This window comes from Platalea leucorodia (assembly GCF_965183815.1).
Source record: "Platalea leucorodia genome assembly, chromosome: 4".
Classification (NCBI taxonomy): Eukaryota; Metazoa; Chordata; class Aves; order Pelecaniformes; family Threskiornithidae; genus Platalea; species Platalea leucorodia.
This window is the reverse complement of record NC_138826.1, coordinates 126,919,638-126,939,104: the sequence shown is the minus strand read 5'-3', so window position 1 is coordinate 126,939,104 and position 19,467 is coordinate 126,919,638. Positions and strand designations below refer to the sequence as shown.

The window sequence follows — 19,467 nt, the reverse complement described above, 5'->3', positions numbered from 1 at the left end:
GGGACCCATGGGGACACCCTGGGTCTAATGGGTGTCACAGGGACACCCTGGGGACAGAGGGGTGCCGTGGGGACAACTTGGAGACATAAGGGACCCCTGGGGACACCCTGGGGACAGAGGGGTGCCATGGGGTCCCCAGGGGCATAAGGGTGTCGTGGAGGGACATGGGGACACCCTGGGGACAGAGGGGTGCCGTTGGGACACCTTGGGGACATAAGGGACCCATGGGGACACCCTGGGACTGACGGGTGTCACAGGGTCACCCTGGGGACAGAGGGTGCCATGGGGCCACCGTGGGCACTGATGGGTCCCATGGGGCCACCCGGGGAATTGATGGGTGTCACGGAGCCACCACGGCCACCCCCGGGTGCCACGGTGGGGACCCCGGGGCAGGTCTCACCTTCAGCTACGTTGACGGTGAAGGGGCTCTTGGGGATCTGGGCGCCGGCGTAGGTGACGCAGACGGTGTGGGGCCCCTCCAGGACGGGCCGGTAGGTGCAGCGGTAGATGTTGTCCCCTTTGTCCTCCAGCATCACCTCCACCGTGTCCCGCCGGCCCTGGGGGTCCACGATCACCACGCCCACGTCGCCCGGGCCAGCCCCTGCCACCGCGAGGACATGGGCTCAGTGCCACCAGGCCACGCCACGGCCGTGCCACCAGGAGAACACGGCCCCAGAGCCACCAGGCCACGCCATGGCTGTGCCACCATGAGAACATGGCCCCAGAGCCACCAGGAGAACATGGCCCCAGAGCCACCAGGCCACGCCACGGCCGTGCCACCAGGAGAACACGGCCCCAGAGCCACCAGGCCACGCCATGGCCGTGCCACCGGGAGAACACGGCCCCAGAGCCACCAGGCCATGCCATGGCCGTGCCACCGGGAGAACACGGCCCCAGAGCCACCAGGCCACACCATGGCCGTGCCACCATGAGAACATGGCCCCAGAGCCACCAGGCCACACCACGGCCGTGCCACCAGGAGGACATGGTGCCAGTGCCACTAAGCCATGCTGTGGCCATGTCGTGGCCATGCCACCAGGAGGACATGGCCCCAGAGCCACAAGGCCACGCCATGGCCAGGCCACCATGAGGATGTGGCCTCAGTGCCACCAGGCCATCCCATGGCCGTGCCACCATAAAGACGTGGCCCCAGAGCCGCCTGCCATGCCAGGGCCATGCCACCAGGAGGAGCCATGAGGCCACGCCATGGTCACACCACACCTCAGTGTCCCCTGGTCACGTCACGGCAAGGACGTGACCCCAGTGCCACCAGGCCATGACACAGTGGGGACCACCCGGCCAAGCCAGGGCAAGGACACGGGCTCAGTGCCACCCAGCCACGTCATTGCTGTGGCACCATAAGGACATGATATCAGTGCCACCCGGCCATGCCAGCATGAGAACGTGGTACCCAGGCCTCCAGGCCATGCTATGGCCATGCCACCAGAGCCACCAGGCCATGCCATGGCCACGCCACCATGAGGACACGGCCCCAGAGCCACCAGGCCATCCTATGGCCATGCCACCATGAGGAGGTGGCCTCAGTGCCACCCAGCACCACTATGGCCATGCCACCATGAGGACATGGCCCCAGAGCCACCAGGCCATCCCATGGCCACAAGGACACAGTCTCAGTGCCACCCAGCCATGCCATGGCCATGCCACCATGAGGACGTGGCTCCAGAGCCACAAAGCCATGTCACGGCCATGCCACCAGGAGGATGTGGCCTCAGTGCCACCCAGCCATCCCATGGCCATGCCACCATGAGGACACAGTCTCAGTGCCACCAGGCCACGCCATGGCCATGCTGCCAGGAAGACACGTCCCCAGAGCCACCAGGCCATCCCACGGCCATGCCATGAGAAGGACACGGTCTCAGTGCCACTAAGCCACGCCACGGCCACGCCGCCATGAGAACGCGTCCCCAGAGCCACCAGGCCATCCCACGGCCACGCCACCATGAAGACATGCCCTCAATGCCACCCAGCACCACCACGGCCATGCCACACCTCAGTGCCACCGGGCCACGCCAACGTCCCCGCACCTGCCCGGAGCGGTGACCCCCCCCTCCCCGCGCGGTGGCCACCAGAGCCCACCTGCGGTGTAGATGTCGAAGTAGGTGGGCTTGTTGGCCACGTTGCCGACGGGCTCCAGGCCGGGGCCGCGCGCCGTCACCTTGCTGGCGTCCCCGAGGGCCATGCCCACGTTGACGCCGAAGGGGCTCTTGTCGATGTTCTGCCCCGCGAACAGCACCGTCACCTGCGGGACACGGAGGGGTCAGGGGTGCCCGCGTCCCCCACCGCCAACCCAGGGCACCCCGGTGACCACGCCAGAGGGGACACGAAGCGGGGGACCCCCCCCCTCGCCCAGGGACCCCTGGGACGCGGACGGGTGGGTGCTCACCTTGTGCAGCCCCCCGACCTTGGGCACGTAGGTGACGCTGTACGTCCTCTTCTTGTCGTTGTTGGGGACCACCTTGGCCTGGCAGGAACCCCCCAAAAAATGGAGAGAGGTGACACGGAGAGATGGGGGGACGCCCACCCAGGGGGGCGCTGGGGGGACCCAGGCGTCGGGGTGCCCCCCACCCTTACCTCCTCGGTGTGACCCTCGGGGTCCTCGACGTAGACCAGGACCTCGCCCACCCCCGCCTCGAGGGTCTCCACCGTGAACTGCGCCGGCTTCAGCACCACGTTGCCCTGGGGCTCGATGCCTGCGGGACCCCGGGGGTCAGGGTGGCCCCCCCCCATCGCCCCAGGGCGGGCACCCCGACCCCCGCGCCCCCCCAGCCCCCCACAGCCTGGGACATCCAGGTGGCCCTTGGAGGTGGCGGGGGGTCCCTGGGGACCCCCAGGTGTGGAGGGGACTTTGGGGGGGGTCCCTGGGCACGGGGGGGACCCTGGGGTTGGGGGGGACCCTGGGGGTCACCCTCGTGCCGTGTCACCCCTGTGCCTGGTCCCCGTGTCCCCCCCCGTGTCCCCCCTTGCCCTGCCCCATGCCCCCCCATGTCCGTGACCATGCTGTCCCCCCATGCCACCCCTGTGCCTGGCCACCGTGTCCCCCATGTCCCCCCTTGTCCATGACCACGGTGTCCCCCCATGCCACCTCCATCCCTGGCCACCATGTCCCCCCATGCCCATGACCACGGTGTCCTCCCACGCCACCCCATGTCCCCCCATGCCCCCCACGTCCACGACCACGGTGTCCCCCCACGTCCCCCCATGCTTCCCATGCCCACAAACACGGTGTCCCCCCATGCCACCCCCATGTCCCTCCATGTCCATGACCACGGTGTCCCCCCATGCCACCCCATGCCCCCCCATGCCCATGACCACGGTGTCCCCTCACGCCACCCCCATCCCTGGCCACCCTGTCCCCCCATGTCCCCCCATGTCCATGACCACGGTGCCCCCCCATGCCACCCCATGCCCCCCATGCCCCCCACGTCCACGACCACGGTGTCCCCCCATGCCACCCCATGTCTCCCCATGCTCCCCATGCCCCCCACGTCCATGACCACGGTGTCCCCCCATGTCCCCCCATGCCCACGACCACGGTGTCCCCCCACGCCACCCCGCCCCGGCCCCGCGTCCCCCCGTACCGGGCCCGTAGGCGCGGGCGCGCGCGGGCTGGGGCTGCCGTGCGCGCAGGGGGGCCCCCGGCTTCAGCTTGGCCTTGGGGAACTGGGAGAGGTAGGTCATCACCGAGTGCTCGTCCACGTTGGGGTCCACGATCTCCTCGGGGGCGATCACCTGGGGGGGACAGGGACACCCCGACGCCCGTCAGCCCCTCCTGCCGCCCGCCCAGGGGCCCCTCTCTGGGGACGCCGGGCTCTCCCAGTGCTCCCAGTACCTGGGGGACGCCCAGCCAGTCGTCAGCCTGCTGCATGGCCTCCCGGGCGTTCTGCACCGGCTGGTTGGGGTCCCAGCTCTCCCAGTCCGGGCACAGACCTGGTATGGGGGGGGGGGGCATCAGGCGGGCACCCCCATCCCGCCGGGGGTCAGCACCCCCCTTCCCACCCCCGCGCCCTCTTGCTCCCACAGCTTCCCAGTGCCCCCCAGCATCCCCCAGTGCCCTCCAGCACCTCCCAGTGCCCCCCCTCAGCGTTCCCCAGTGCCCCCCCAGCATCCCCCAGTGCCCCCCCCAGCATCCCCCAGTGCCCCCCCCAGCACCCCATCCCACCACTGCTGGAGGGGCGGCTGCCCCCCATTACCCCTGCCCCCCCCAGTGCCCCACAGACTGGGGGTGCAGCTGCCCCCCATAGCCTGCGCCCCCCCACTCCCACTAATTGGGGTGCAATTGCCCCCCAAGCCCTGTGCCCCCCATGCCCACCCACTGGGGGTGCCGCTGCCCCCCAAGCCCCCATGCCCAGCACCCAGAGGTGCAAAGCCCCCCCTGGCCGCCTGCCCCCCCCGGGCCCTCGTCCCCCCCGATGCCCCCCATGACCCAGATGCCCCCTGAGCCCCCCGTACCCCCCATGTCCCCCTGATGCCCCCCAAGCCCCCCGTACCCCCCATACCCCCATGTCCCCCTGATGCCCCCTGTGCCCCCCATGTCTCCCCGTGCCCCCCGATGCCCCCTGAGGCCCCATGTCCCCGATGCCCCCCCATGCCCCCCTGCTCCCTGTGCTCCCCGTGCCCCCCGATGCCCCCCATGTCCCCAGTGCGCCCCATGCCCCTGTGCCCCCCATGCCCCCATGTCCCCCTGATGCCCCCCAAGCCCCCCGATGTCCCCCATGCCCCTGATGCCCCCCATGTCCCCTGATGCCCCCTGAGCCCCCAGTGTGCCCCACGCCCCTGATGCCCCCCATGTCCCCCTGATGGCCCCCGTGCCCCTGATGCCCCCCATGCCCCCCGAGCCCCCAGTGCGCCCCACACCCCTGATGCCCCCCATGCCCCCCTGATGCCCCCCATGCACCCCAAGCCCCCCATGCCCCCCCATGCCCCCAGATGCCCCCCGAGCGCCCATGTCCCCGATGCCCCCCATGCCCCTGTGCTCCCCGATGCCCCCCATGCCCCCCAATGCCCCCCGAGCCCCCAGTGCGCCCCACGCCCCTGATGCCCCCCAAGCGCCCATGTCCCCCTGATGGCCCCCGTGCCCCTGATGCCCCCCGTGCCCCCCGAGCCCCCAGTGCACCCCATGCCCCCCGAGCCCCCCATGCCCCGTACCGGGCGCGCAGTTGTCGACCAGGGCGCCCAGGGCCTTGCCGTCCTGCCAGTCCCGGTTGAAGTTGGTGATGGGCAGCTGGGGCACCTTGTTCTGGATCCAGCCCAGCAGGCGCTGCTTGGGGGTCTGCCGGCGCGCCTCCTCCTCCTCCTCGTCCTCCCACATGGGCATGGAGATGGAGTAGTGCAGGATCAGCGTCCAGATCAGCCCCAGGATCAGCTTCAGGTTCCCGTCCACGATGGCCTTGCTGTCTGCGGGGAGAGCGGGGCGTCGGGGACGGCGGCACGGGGGGGCACGGCCACCCCACGGCCACCCCAGGGCACGGGCAGGGGTCCCAGCCACCCCACTGCCACCCCAGGGACACCCCAGGGCACGGGTGGGGGTCCCGGCCACCCCACGGCCACCCCATGGCCACCCCAGGGCATGGGCGGGGGTCCTAGCCACCCCACTGCCACCCCAGGGACACCCCAGGGCATGGGTGGGGGTCTCTGCCACCCCACTGCCACCCCAGGGACACCCCAGGGCACGGGTGGGGGTCCTGGCCACCCCACTGCCACCCCAGGGACACCCCAGGGCATGGGTGGGGGTCCTGGCCACCCCACTGCCAGCCTGGGGACACCCAGAGCATGGGTGGGGGTCCCAGTCACCCAAGGGACCCCCCAGAGCACACGTGGGGGTCCCAGCCACCCTAGGGACCCCCCAGGACACACGTGGGGGTCCCTGCCACCCCAGGCTATGGGTGGGGGTCCCGGCCACCCCATCGCCAGCCTGGGGACACCCCGAAACCCCTCGGCACTGTCCCCCCTGCCCCCCCACAGCAGCACCCCGAGCCCCCCAAGCCGGGGCACCCGCACCCCCACGGCAGCACGGGGGGGGACCCCAACATCCCACGGGACAGGGCCGGGGGGGGACCCCCCCAGCACCCTGGGGTCCCCATCCGAGCACCCTGGGGGGGGGAGCCCTGTCCCCCCCAGCACCCTGGGGTCCCCATCCAAGCACCCTGGGGGTCTCCGACCCCCCCAGCACCCTGGGGTCCCCCCACTCAGCACCCTGGGGTCCCCATCCGAGCACCCTGGGGGTCCCGGACCCCCCCAGCACCCTGGGGTCCCCCCACTCAGCACCCTGGGGTCCCCATCCGAGCACCCTGGGGGTCCCGGACCCCCCCAGCACCCTGGGGTCCCCCCACTCAGCACCCTGGGGTCCCCATCCGAGCACCCTGGGGGTCCCGGACCCCCCCAGCACCCTGGGGTCCCCCCACTCAGCACCCTGGGGTCCCCATCCGAGCACCCTGGGGGTCCCGGACCCCCCCAGCACCCTGGGGTCCCCCCACTCAGCACCCTGGGGTCCCCATCCGAGCACCCTGGGGGTCCCGGACCCCCCCAGCACCCTGGGGTCCCCCCACTCAGCACCCTGGGGTCCCCATCCGAGCACCCTGGGGGTCCCGGACCCCCCCAGCACCCTGGGGTCCCCCCACTCAGCACCCTGGGGTCCCCATCCGAGCACCCTGGGGGTCCCGGACCCCCCCAGCACCCTGGGGTCCCCCCACTCAGCACCCTGGGGGTCCCGGACCCCCCCAGCACCCTGGGGGTCCCCCCACTCGCACCCCGGGGCTCCCTGGCCCTGGGTGGGTGCCGGGATGGGGAAACTGAGGCAGGGGGCGGCTCGGGCCGGGGGGGGGGGGGGGGGGGGAGGGACGCCCCAGGCATCCCAGCCCCTCCCCCACCGGCCTGCAGCGAGGCCCGGCCCCTCCCCCTCCCCTCCCCCTCCCCCCAGGCCGGAGAGCGAATCCAGGCGCCCCCCCCCCCCCCCCCCAACGATCGCGTTTTGGGGAGGAAAGGGGCTGCAGATGGGGGCGGGGGGGGGCAACATCGGGGGGGGGGGGGCAACATCTGGGGGGCACCCCAACATCTGGGGGGGGGTAACATCTGGGGGAAGCCGCAGAGGGGCTCAGCCCCGCCCCCCGCCCCGGCCTGGGTGTGCACGAGTGGGTGTGCAAGGGGGGGGGGGTGCACGAGTGGGTGTGCAAGGGGGGGGGGTGCACGAGTGGGGGTGCAAGGGCACCACGTTGCCACGCAAGGCACGCGGACCGCGCGTGCAAGGCCGGCGGAGGCAGGGCGCGAGCGTGCAAGCGGGCGTGCGAGGGGTGAGCGTGCGAGGGGCGAACCCCCCGCCCCCCCGTGCACCGGCTCCTTGCACGAGTGCGCGTGCAAGCCGGAGCCCCACGGCCCCGCACCGAGCCCCTCGCACCAGGACCGGAGCCCCGACACGACCGGGCCTTGCACGCCCCCTCGCACGGGGGTCAGGCCCACGGCACGGCCCTTGCACACTCATCCCATTCCCACTCCTACCTTGCATGCTCACCCCCGCCCTTGCACACTCGCTGCTCATTCCTTGCCCACCGCCGCCCTTGCACACTCACCCCTTGCTCCCACTCCTCCATCACCCTGCCCTTGCACACTCCTTCCCCGTTCTCGTTTACCCATCGGCCTTCCTCTTGCACACTCATCCCCAGCCCCATTCCCTCGCGTCCGTCACCTCTGCCCTTGCACACTCACCCCTCAATCCCACTCGTCCACCATCCCCGCCCTTGCACACTCACCCCTCGCTCCCACTCCTCCATCACCCCTGCCCTTGCACACTCGTCCCCGGCCTCACTCCCACTCCTCCATCACCCCATCCTTGCACACTCACCCCTTGTTCCCCCTTGTCCGTCATCTCTGCCCTTGCACACTCAATCCCCGTTCTCATTTGTCCATCAGCCTTCCTCTTGCACACTCACCCCCTCGCTCCCACTCCCACCCTCGCACGCTCACCCCCAGCCTCACTCCCACTCCTCCATCACGTCCACACTTGCACACTCACCCCTCGCTCCCACTCCTCCCTCACCCTCACCCTTGCACACTCACGCCTCGCTCCCACTCCATCACCCCCACCCTTGCACACTCAATCCCCATTCTCGCTTGTCCATCACCCCCGACCTTGCACACTCACCCCTCACTCCTCCATCACCTCTGCCCTTGCACACTCATTCCCTGTTCCCCTTTACCCATCAGCCTTCCTCTTGCACACTCACCCCTCGCTCCCACGCCTCCATCACCCCACCCTTGCACACTCACCCCTCACTCCCACGCCTCCATCACCCTGCCCTTGCACATTCAATCCCCATTCTCACTCCTGCCTCACCCCCACCCTTGCACACTCACCCCTCGCTCCCACGCCTCCATCACCCCCACCCTTGCACACTCACCCCTCACTCCTATGCCTTCGTCACCTCTACCCTTGCACACTCACCCCTCAATCCCACTCGTCCACCGTCCCCACCCTTGCACACTCACCCCTCGCTCCCACGCCGCCATCGCCCTCACCCTCGCACGCTCCCCCCCGCCCTTGCACACTCACCGATGGAGACCAGCTTGATGTGCTCCCTCTCCAGGAACTCCAAGGCCACCGAGACGTTCTCCAGCTTCATCTGGCGAAAGTTGGGGCGCGGGTGGTACTTGCGCCCCATCTTCTTCTGGCTGAGCACCTCCAGGAGGGCGATGAGGCGCAGGCCGTCGCTCAGGTCCCGCTGCAGGTCCCCGATGCGCTTGTGAACGCACTTGAGGTGCTCGTTGCACCAGCGGGTGAAGGTGTTTTGCTGGATCTTCTTCCAAGGAGCGTCTTCCGCCAGGTCCTTCTCGGTGGCCGGCAGCTCCTCCGCCTCCTCGCCCGGCTGCGTCTCGTAGGTGGAATTCATGGCGGCGGGTGCTGGGGGGCGGCGGGTGCTGGGGGGGGCAGCGGGTGCTGTAGACCAGGCTGGGGCTTGGTGGCCTGGGTTGGGGTCCTGGGTTGCTCCTGGTGTCCTCAGTGGGGGTCCTGGGTGGGTGCTGAGGTCCTAGGTGGGGGTCCCAGATCAGTCCCGGTGCCTTGAAGGGGTCCTGGGTGGGTGCTGAGGTCCTGGGTGGGGGTCCCGGATCAGTCCCAGTGCCCTGAAGGGGTCCTGGATGGGTGCTGAGGTCCTGGGTGGGGGTCCTGGATCAGTGCTGGGGTCCTGGGTGGGGGTCCCGGATCAGTCCCAGTGCCCTGAAGGGGTCCTGGGTGGGTGCTGAGGTCCTGGGTGGGGGTTCTGGATCAGTCCCAGTGCCCTGAAGGGGTCCTGGGTGGGTGCTGAGGTCCTGGGTGGGGGTCCCGGATCAGTGCTGGTGCCCTGAAGGGGTCCCAGATCAGTGCTGGGGTCCTGGGTGGGGGTCCCGGATCAGTCCCAGTGCCCTGAAGGGGTCCTGGGTGGGTGCTGGGGTCCTGGGTGGGGGTCCCGGATCAGTGCTGGTGTCCTGGGTCAATGTGGGTGCCCGGGGTGGGGTCCCGGTTCCCGGTGGCAATGCCGGTGCCAGGGGACGGTGTCCTGGGTGGGGGTCCCGGGTCGATCCCGGTGCCGCGGGTGGGTGCTGGGGTCCTGGGTGGGGTCCCGGTTCCCGGTGTCACCCCAGGGCCCGGGGACGGTGTCCCGGGTCAGTCCCGGGTGGGTGCCAGTGCCCGGTACGGGGTCCCAATTCCCAGTCTCAGTCCCAGTGCCGAAGGCCGGTGTCCTGGATCAATCCCAGTACAAGTTCCCGGGGAGCAGAACCGGTTCCCGGGGGCTCAGTTCCCGGTTCCCGATGTCGGTTCCCGGTGCCTTTCCCAGTTGCCGGTGGGATCCCGGAGCGGAGCGGCGGATCCCGGTGGGATCCGGGTGGGGATCCCGGGGGTCCGGGAGCGGTTCCCGGTGGGATCCGGGTGGGGATCCCGGAGAGGAGCGGCAGTTCCCGGTGGGATCCGGGGGTCCGGGAGCGGTTCCCAGTGGGATCCCGGAGCGGAGCGGCGGTTCCCGGGGTCCGGAGCGGGGTCCCGGTGGGGTCCCGGTGCCGGAGCGGGGTCCCGGAGCGGTTCCCGGTGCCGGAGCGGTTCCCGGTGGGGTCCCGGAGCGGAGCGGCGGTTCCCGGGGTCCGGAGCGGGGTCCCGGAGCGGAGCGGCGGTTCCCGGTGGGGGAGCGGGGTCCGGGTGGGTTCCCGGTGCCGGGGGCGGCGGGCGGCGAGTGGCGGCGCCGGGGGCGGCGGCGGCTTTAAGGGCTGCCCCGGCCCCGCCCGGCCAGCGGCCACGGGGAGGGGCGGGGGGGCCTGACCGCAGCCGCTATTTATAGCCCCCAAACCCGGCACCCGCCGGCACCGGCGCCCCCAGACCCGGCTCCGTAACCCCGGTACCCCCAAACCTCGGCACCCCCAAACCCCGGACACCAGCACCCCCAAACCTCGGCACCGTAACGCCGGCACCCCCGAACCCCGGCACCCCCAAACCCCCGAACCCCGGCACCCCCAAACCTCGGCGCCCCCAAACCGCGGACACCGGAACGCCGGCACCCCCAGACCCCCAAACACCGGCACCCCCAGACACCATAAAACCAGCACCCCGGCACCCCCAAACCCCGGCACCCCCGAACCCCCAGACACTGTAAAACCAGCACCCCCAAACTCCCAAAACCCCGGCACCCCCGAACTCCGGAACCCCCCCAAACCCCGGAACACCGGCACCCCCAAACGCTGGCACCCCGGAACCCCAAAACCCCGCCACCCCAAAACCCCGGCACCCCCAAACCCTCAGACACCAGCACGCCCAAACCCCCAAACCCTGGCACCCCCAAATCCCAAAACACCGGCACCCCGGAACCCCGGCACCCCCAAACCCCCAGACACTGGCACCCCAGAAACCCCCGCACCCCAAAACCCCGGCACCCCCAAATCCTGGCACCCCCGCACCCAGAAACCACCCAAACCTCAGCATCTTCAAACCTTGGCACCCCAGCACCCCGAAACCCTGGCACCCTGAAAGGCCCTAAACCCCGGCACCCCAAAACCTCAGCACCCCAGCACCCCGATAGCCCAGGCACCCCAGCACCCCGGCACCCCAATACCCGGCACCCCAATACCCTGGGCAGCCGGGCACCCCAATACCCCAGCACCCCAGCACCCCAATACCTGGCACCCCAATACCCTGGGCAGCCGGGCACCCCAATACCTGGCACCCCGGCATCTCGACACCCCAGGCACCCCGACACCCCAGGCACCCCGATACCCCAGGCACCCCGAGCACCCCAATACCCATCACCCCGGCACCCCGATACCAGGCATCCCAGTACCCTGGCCAGCCGGGCACCCCAATACCCCAGGCACCCCGAGACACCCCAATACCTGGCACCCCAACACCCCGGGCACCAGAGCACCCCAATACCGGGTACCCCAATATCTGGCACCCAATACCGAGCACCCCAATACCCCAAGCACCCCGATACCCATCACCCTGAGCACCCCAACACCTGGCCCCCAGCACCCCAACACCACGGCACCCCAGCACCACGACACCCCAACACCCCAGCACCCCAAGACACCCCGACACCCCAGCACCCCCCCCCCCAAAGACCCCTCAGGACCCTCACTCACTCGGGGACCCCCCCAGGAGACTCCGCCGCGACCCCCCCACTCAGGACCCCCCACTCGGGACCCCCCACTCGGGACCCCCCCCCGCAGGACCCCCAACCCCCCCCCCCGTTGGCTCAAGCCTCGGCCGTGCCTCAGTTTCCCCATAGGGGTGGAGGGGGGGGCACACACTTGGGTGCTGGGTGCTCCGGGCCTGGGGCCTGGGGGTGGGTGGGGGGTGTCATTTTTGGGGGGCGGGGGGGGGCGGTATCAGGTTCCCCCCGGTTCCGGTGTCCGTCCGCCGGCGTCACCGTCACCGCGTCACCGCTGGCCACCCGCCCTGGAAGCTTCCAGCGGGTGGGGGGGCGGGTGGGGGGCACCCATGGGTGGGATGGGGGGGGGGACACACACACAGCAGGGCACCCGGGATCCTCACCCCCCCCACCCCCCCCCGTGACTCAGTTTCCCCACGGCGAGGAGTTCCCTGGGTGGGTGCCGCGCGGCCGGGGCGAGGGTGCACCCCAGGGTGACAGCGGGCGGCGGGGGGGGACGATGGCCCCGCCGCCTGCGCCAGCGCCTAAAAATAACCCGGCGACTCAGAGCCACGCACCCGGCACCCAAAATACCCCGGGGGGGGGGGGACGGACAGACGGACACGGGGGGGGGGGGACACAGACAGCGGGGTGCGCCCATGGGTGGCGGCCGCACCCCGGGGATCCTCGCACCGACGGCAGGGGTGCATTGGGTGTATTGATCCAGGGGGGTCCGGGGGGGGTCAGGGTGCCCGGGGGGGGGTTAAGGTGGTCCAGGGGGAGTCAGGGTGCCCGGGGGGGGTCAGGGTGGTCTGGGGGGGGTTAAGGTGGTCCAGGGGGTCAGGGTGCCCGGGGGGGGTCAGGGTGGTCCAGGGGGAGGTTAAGGTGGTCCGGGGGGGTTAAGGTGGTCCAGGGGGGGTCAGGGTGCCCGGGGGGGGTCAGGGTGGTCCGGGGGGGGGTCAGGGTGCCGGCCGCGGGGGTCAGGGTGCCCGCTGGGGGTCTCAGCTCTGCTTCAGGCAGGGGTAGAGGAAGATGATGGCGGAGGCCACGACGAAGAGGAGGAAGGGCCTGAGCCCACCCGTGGTCTCCTGGGGAGGGGACGGGCGTCAGGGCCACCCCCGCGGCGGTGGCACCCCGAGTCCCCTGTGTCCCCGTGTCCCCCTCCCCCCGTTACCTGGCTCTGGGTCCCCTCCGGGCACCAGGGCTGGGTGGCCTCGGGGTCCTCGGGGTGGGGGGACACCGGGGGGGGACCCTCTGCGTCCTCCAGCCCCTCGGGGCACCTGCGGGAGTTGGGGGGACATGGCCAGAGGACAGGGGGACACTGGGGACAGGGACAGGGGGACATGGCCATGGGGACAGGGGGGACACAGCTGGGGGGCACAGGGGACTTGGTCGGGGGGCACCGGGAATGTGGCCGGGGGGCACAGGGGACACGGGGACAGGGGGACATAGGGACAGGGGGGACATGGCCATGGGGACAAGGGGACATGGCCGGGGGGCACAGGGGACACGGGGACAGGGGACATGGGGACAGGGGGGACATGGCCATGGGGACAAGGGGACATGGCCGGGGGGCACAGGGGACACGGGGACAGGGGACATGGGGACAGGGGGGACATGGCCATGGGGACAAGGGGACATGGCCGAGGGCACTGGGAACGTGGCCATGGGGACAGGGGACATGGGGACAAGGGGGACATGGCCGTGGGGACAGAGGGACATGGCCGGGGGGTACAGGGGACATGGAGACATGGGGGACATGGCCATGGGGACAAGGGGACATGGCCGGGGGGCACAGGGGACATGGAGACAGGGGACATGGGGACAAGGGGGACATGGCCGTGGGGACAGGGGACATAACTGGGGGGCACAGAAGACATGGCCAAGGGGACAAGGGGGACATGGTCATGGGGACAGGGGAGACACGGCTAGGGGGCACCAGGAACATGGCCATGGGGACAGGGGACATGGGGACAGGGGGGACATGGCCATGGGGACAAAGGGGACATGGCCATGGGGACAGGGGGGACATGGGTCAGGGGTGGCATCGAAGGTGACCGAAGGTGACATGGGGCACGGGTCCCATGGGGCACATGGACAAGGTGACAAGGGGGACATGGCCGTGGGGACACAGGGGACATGGCCAAGGGCACGGGGAACGTGGCCATGGGGACCCAGGGGACATGGGGACAGGGGGGACATGGGGACAGCGGGGACAGGGGCCACGTCTGGGGCCACGTCCCGGAGGGGCCACGGGCAGGGACACGGAGGTGCCAGGGGGCCGCGGGGCGGTACCGGTGGTGGCGGCTGTCGCGGAGGTGCCAGCAGAGGCGGTGGTGACGCTGCCGCAGCGCCCGGTGCTCCGTGCCCAGCGCCTCCTGCTGCGCCCGCAGCCTGGCCAGCTCCTCTGCGCGGCACCGCCACCTCAGCCCCTCGGCGCCGTGGCCACCACCCCGCCACGCCATGGCCACCAACCCACCATGGCCATGCCCACCAGCCCACCAACCCATGGCCACCATCCCACTATACCATAGCCACCATGCCACCACACCATGGCCACCATCCCATCATACCATGGCCACCACCACACCATGGCCACCACCCTGCCACACCATGGCCACCACCCCACCACGCCATGGCCACCACCACACCATGGCCACCATCCCACTACACCATGGCCACCACCCCATCACACCATGGCCACCATCCCACCACGCCATGGCCACCACCCCACCACACCATGCCCACCACCCCACCACACCATGGCCACCATCCCACCATCCCATGGCCACCATCCCACCACACCATGGCCACCACCACACCATGGCCACCATCCCACCATGCCATGGCCACCACCCTGCCACAGCATGCCCATCATCCCACCACACCATGGCCACCACCCCACCATGCCATGGCCACCATCCCACCACACCATGGCCACCACCCTGCCACACCATGGCCACCATCCCACCATCCCATGGGCACCATCCCACGGCCACCATCCCACGGCCACCATCCCATGGCCACCACTCCACCACACCATGGCCACCATCCCACCATCCCATGGCCACCATCCCACGGCCACCATCCCATGGCCATCATCCCACCATGCCACGGCCACCACCCCACCACGCCACGGCCACCATGCCACCACACCATGGCCATCATCCCACCACACCATGGCCACCATCCCACCACACCACAGCCACCATCCCACCACACCATGGCCACCACACCATGGCCACCATCCCACCATCCCATGGCCACCACCCCAGGGCCACCATCCCACCACACCACGGCCACCTCCCTGCCCCGCCCCGGCACCTTGGAGCCGTGCCACCTCGGCGGTGGCACCCCGGTGCTGCTGGTCCCTCAGGCGAGCCTCGGCCCGCAGCGCGGTGGCCTCCAGCTGGTACTGGCCGCAGAGCTCCTGCCCGCGCCGCACCTCTGCCCGCAGCCCGGCCACCTCCTCCCGCAAGCGGGCGACCTCGGCGGCCTGCTGCCCGGCCTCCGCCGCCGCCGCCGCCCGCTCTGCCTGCGCCAGCGCCAGCGCCCGCTCCAGCTGCCCCAGCTCGGCTGCCTGCCCTGCCTGCAGGGCGCCCAGCTCCGCCTGCAGCGCCCGCAGCTCCCCTGCCAGAGGGGAGGCCTGGGCAGCGCCGCGCGGGGGGCACCCGGCGCGCACCGGGGGGTGCCGCTGGTCATGGGGGCCCCTCCTCGGGGTGCCCATCCCCATGGGGCGCCCGTCCCTGGGGTGCCCCTCCTCGGGGTGCCCGTCCCTGGGGGTCCCCGTCCCCATGGGGTGCCCAACCCTTGGGGTCCCCATCCTTGGGGTGCCCGTCCCTGAGGGTCCCCACCCCATGGGGTGCCCGTTTTTTGGGGTGCCCGGCCCTGGCGTGGGGGTCCCCGGCCCCCCCCCGACTCACTGCTGGCGGAGGGGGAGGCGCTGAGGTCCATGGCCCCCCCACCTCGGGCACCCCGCGCCCTGTGACCGTCCCCCTGGTGACGGTCCCCAGGGCTGGCATCGCTGGTTGCCCTGGCAACCGCCTCCCCCCTTCCCCGGGGGGGGGGGCCCTGGGTCCCTTGGGGGGGGCACCCAGTGTTGCTGTCCCACACCAGCACCCACCACCAGTGCCCCCAGTGCCCCAGCTCCCGTCCGGGGGTCCTCACCCCCGCCCCCAGCGGGGGGGGGGGGGGGGGGCGGCGTTCACTCTGGAGCCTACTGATGGCCCCGAGGGCCCCGAGGGAGCAGTGAGGCAGGGCTGTGCTGCAAACGGTATGGGACAGGACGGCACGGTACGGTACGGCATGGCACGGCACGGTATGGCATGGCACGGCACGGTACGGCGTGGCATGGTATGGCATGGTATGGCATGGTATGGTATGGTATGGTATGGTATGGTATGGTATGGTACGGTATGGCACAGTATGGCACAGTACAGCATGGTATGGTAAGGCATGGCATGGTACGGTACGGCACAGTATAGCATGGCATGGTACGGTATGGCACGGTGCGGTATGGTATGGTACGGTATGGTATGGTACAGTGTGGTCTGGCATGGCACAGTACGGTACGGTACGGCACGGTACGGTACGGGTACAGTATGGTATGGCACGGTATGGCACAGTACGGTAAGGTATGGTACGGTACTTTACGGTATAGTACGGCACAGTATGGCATGGCACGGTATGGTATGGTATGGCACGGTATGGTACAGTATAGCATGGCACGGCATGGTGTGACGCATCCCAGTATGGTACGGCCTGGTCCAGTATGGCCCAACCCAGTACGGCCCAGTATGGCCTGACCCAGCCCAGTGCAGCATGGAGCGGTACGGTACGGTACGTGCGGTAAAACCCAGTCTGGCCCAGTACGGTGCTGTACGGTGCAGTCTGGTACGGTGCGGTGTGACCTGACCGGACCCCACCTGACCCCATAAAGCCCAGTACAGCCCAGTACAGCCCAGTACAGCCCGGTTTGGTACAGTACAACCAGACCTGACCTGACCCAGTGTGGTACCATACAGCCCAGTACAGCCCAGTACAGCCCAGTACAGCCCAGTACAGCACAGCCTAACCTGGTACGGTAGAGTTTGGCACAGTACGGTACAGTACGGCACCACTGGACCTGACCCGACCCAGTACAGCCCAGTACAGTACAGTGCAGCCCAGTACGGCCCAGTATGGCACAGTACAGCCCAGTACAGTACAGTACAATGCAGCCCAGTACAGTACAGTGCAGCCCAGTACGGCCCAGTATGGCCCAGTACAGCCCAATACAGTACAGTACAATGCAGCTCAGTACAGCCCAGTGCAGCCCTGTATGGCCCAGTATGGCCCAGTACAGCCCAATACAGTACAGTACAATGCAGCTCAGTACAGCCCAGTACAGCCCAGTACGGCCCAGTATGGCACAGTATAGCCTAATACAGTACCGTACAGCCCTGTATGGCCCAGTATGGCCCAGTACAGTACAGTGCAGCCCAGTACGGCCCAGTATGGCCCATTACAGCCCAGTACAGCCCAGTGCAGCCCAGTACAGTACAGTGCAGCCAGTACAGTACAGTGGAGCCCAGTACAGCACAGTACAGCACAGTACAGCCCAGTATGGCCCATTACAGCCCAGTACAGCACAGTGCAGACCAGTACAGCCCAGTACGGCCCAGTACAGCCCAGTCCAGACCAGGATGATCCCGTACAGCCCGGCCAGGGCAAAAGCCCCAGAGCCCCCCCCAGTGCTGGGGGCTCAGCCCAGCCCTGTCCCCTCCTTGTCCCCCCATCCCCATCCCTGTCCCCATCCCTGTCCCTGTCCCCTCTGTCCCCTCCTTGTCCCCCTCCCTGTCTCCATCTCTGTCCCCTCCCTGTCTCCATCCCTGTCCCCATCCCTGTCCCCATCCCTGTCCCCTCCTTGTCCCCATCCCTGTCCCCTCCCTGTCCCCTCCTTCTCCCCCCATCCCTGTCCCCATCCCTGTCCCCTCCTTGTCCCCATCCCTGTCCCCTCCCTGTCCCCTCCTTCTCCCCCCATCCCCATCCCTGTCCCCATCCCTGTCCCCTCCTTGTCCCCATCCCTGTCCCCTCCCTGTCCCCTCCTTCTCCCCCCATCCCTGTCCCCTCCCTGTCCCCTCCTTCTCCCCCCATCCCCATCCCTGTCCCCATTCCTGTCCCCATCCCTGTCCCCATCCCTGTCCCCTCCCTGTCCCCCCCATCCCCATCCCTGTCCCCATCCCTGTCCCCATCCCTGTCCCCTCCCTGTCCCCCCGTCCCCCTCCCCGTCCCCCTGCCCCGGAGCCGCGCACAACCCCACGGGCGCCCCAGACCCCCCCCCCCCCGCTCCCCCCCCCCGTGGGGTCCCCGCTCCGGGGGGGTGCGGGGGTGCCGCCACCCCCCGGCCCGCTCCGCCCGCCCTTTATAGGCGCCCCCAGCCCGGGGGGGGTGGGGTCCCGAGCCCTTAATCCCCCCCCTAAGCCGCTTGTGCTCATCCTTCCTGCCCCCACGGGAGCTCCACGGTCGCGGGGGGGGCAGGAAAAGGGGGAAGGGGGGGGGAGGAAGAAGAAAAAGTTTGGGCTCGTCCGGGATTTGAACCCGGGACCTCTCGCACCCTAAGCGAGAATCATACCCCTAGACCAACGAGCCGCCGGCAGCGCGGGCGGCCGCGCCGCTGGTCACGCGTGGGTGGCGGGGGGGGGGGGCGAAACGGGGCGGGAGGGTGACACGGAGCGGGGGGGGGCGGGGGCTGTGAAGCCCCCCGGGGAGGGCAAAAGTCCCCCCCCCACCCGTGCACCCCCCAAAAGTGCATCCCCCTGCAATGCACCCCCACCCCTGCACCCCCCCTGCAGTGCAACCCCCCCCAATGCAGCCCCCCAAAAGCGCACCCCCCTGCAGTGCACCCCCAAGCAGCGCACCCCCCCCACCCATGCACCCCCCCACCCATGACACCCCCCCAAAAGTGCACCCCCCCTGCACCCCCCCATCCATGCACCCCCCCCAATTGCACCCCCCCTTTGCAGTGCACCCCCCCCCACCCATGCACCCCTAAAAGCGCCCACCCCAGCACTGCACCCCCCCAATCCAAGCACCCCCCCCTGCAATGCACCCCCCGGTAAAGCACCCCAAAAATGCACCCCACCCCCGGCAATGCACCCCCCCCTGCAGTCACCCCCCCCATGCACCCCCAAAAGTGCCCCCCCAGCACCGCACCCCCCGGCATTGCACCCCCAAATAACGCAGCCCCCCAGCAGTGCCCCCCCCCAAATGAACCCCCAGAATTGCACCCCCCCACCACTGCACCCCCAAAACTCCCCCCATCAATGCCCCCCCAATGAACCCCCAGGATTGCACCCCCAAAACTCCCCCCCCACCACTGCACCCCCAAAACTCACGCCCCCATCAATGCCCCCCCCAGGGCAGCCCAGGCTCCCCCAATCCCAGGGGGGTCCCCCCAGGGTAGGACCCCCCCCCAGTAACGGGTGGGTGACACTGGGTGCCCCTTAGGGTGCTCAGTGGGGGGGGGGGGGGACACCCCCAAACCAACCCAGTGGCAGCAGGACCAACCTTGGGGTCCCTGGGGCCCCCCAGTAACGGGTGGGTGACACTGGGTGCCCCTTAGGGGCTCAGTGGGGGGGGGGGGGATGGACCCCCAAACCAACCCAGTGGCAGCAGGACCAACCTTGGGGTCCCTGGGGCCCCCCAACAACGGGTGGGTGACACTGGGTGCCCCTAGGGTGCTCGGTGGCACCTTGGCGGGACCAAGCTTGGGGTCCCTGGGGACCCCCCCCCCCAAAGCCGAGCCGGGGGCCCCCTGCGCCCCCCCAAATGCCCCGGGCGCCCCGGCAATCGGCTCAGGCCCGGC

The 19,467-nt window shown here is 70.1% G+C and overlaps 1 protein-coding gene across 1 annotated transcript in view; it reads right to left on the bottom strand.

The window, feature by feature from the left end:
• FLNC (filamin C) overlaps positions 1–8,900 on the bottom strand; it is a gene marked incomplete at its 5' end in the record, with an annotated part of 47,160 nt that extends 38,260 nt beyond the window's left edge. Inside the window, 8 exon segments of the mRNA XM_082309608.1 lie at positions 401–601; positions 2,098–2,260; positions 2,405–2,482; positions 2,593–2,711; positions 3,600–3,750; positions 3,851–3,948; positions 5,167–5,415; positions 8,564–8,900. Of these exon segments, the coding sequence (XP_082165734.1) occupies positions 401–601; positions 2,098–2,260; positions 2,405–2,482; positions 2,593–2,711; positions 3,600–3,750; positions 3,851–3,948; positions 5,167–5,415; positions 8,564–8,900 (1,396 nt within the window).
• Positions 8,901–19,467: the final 10,567 nt, after the last annotated feature.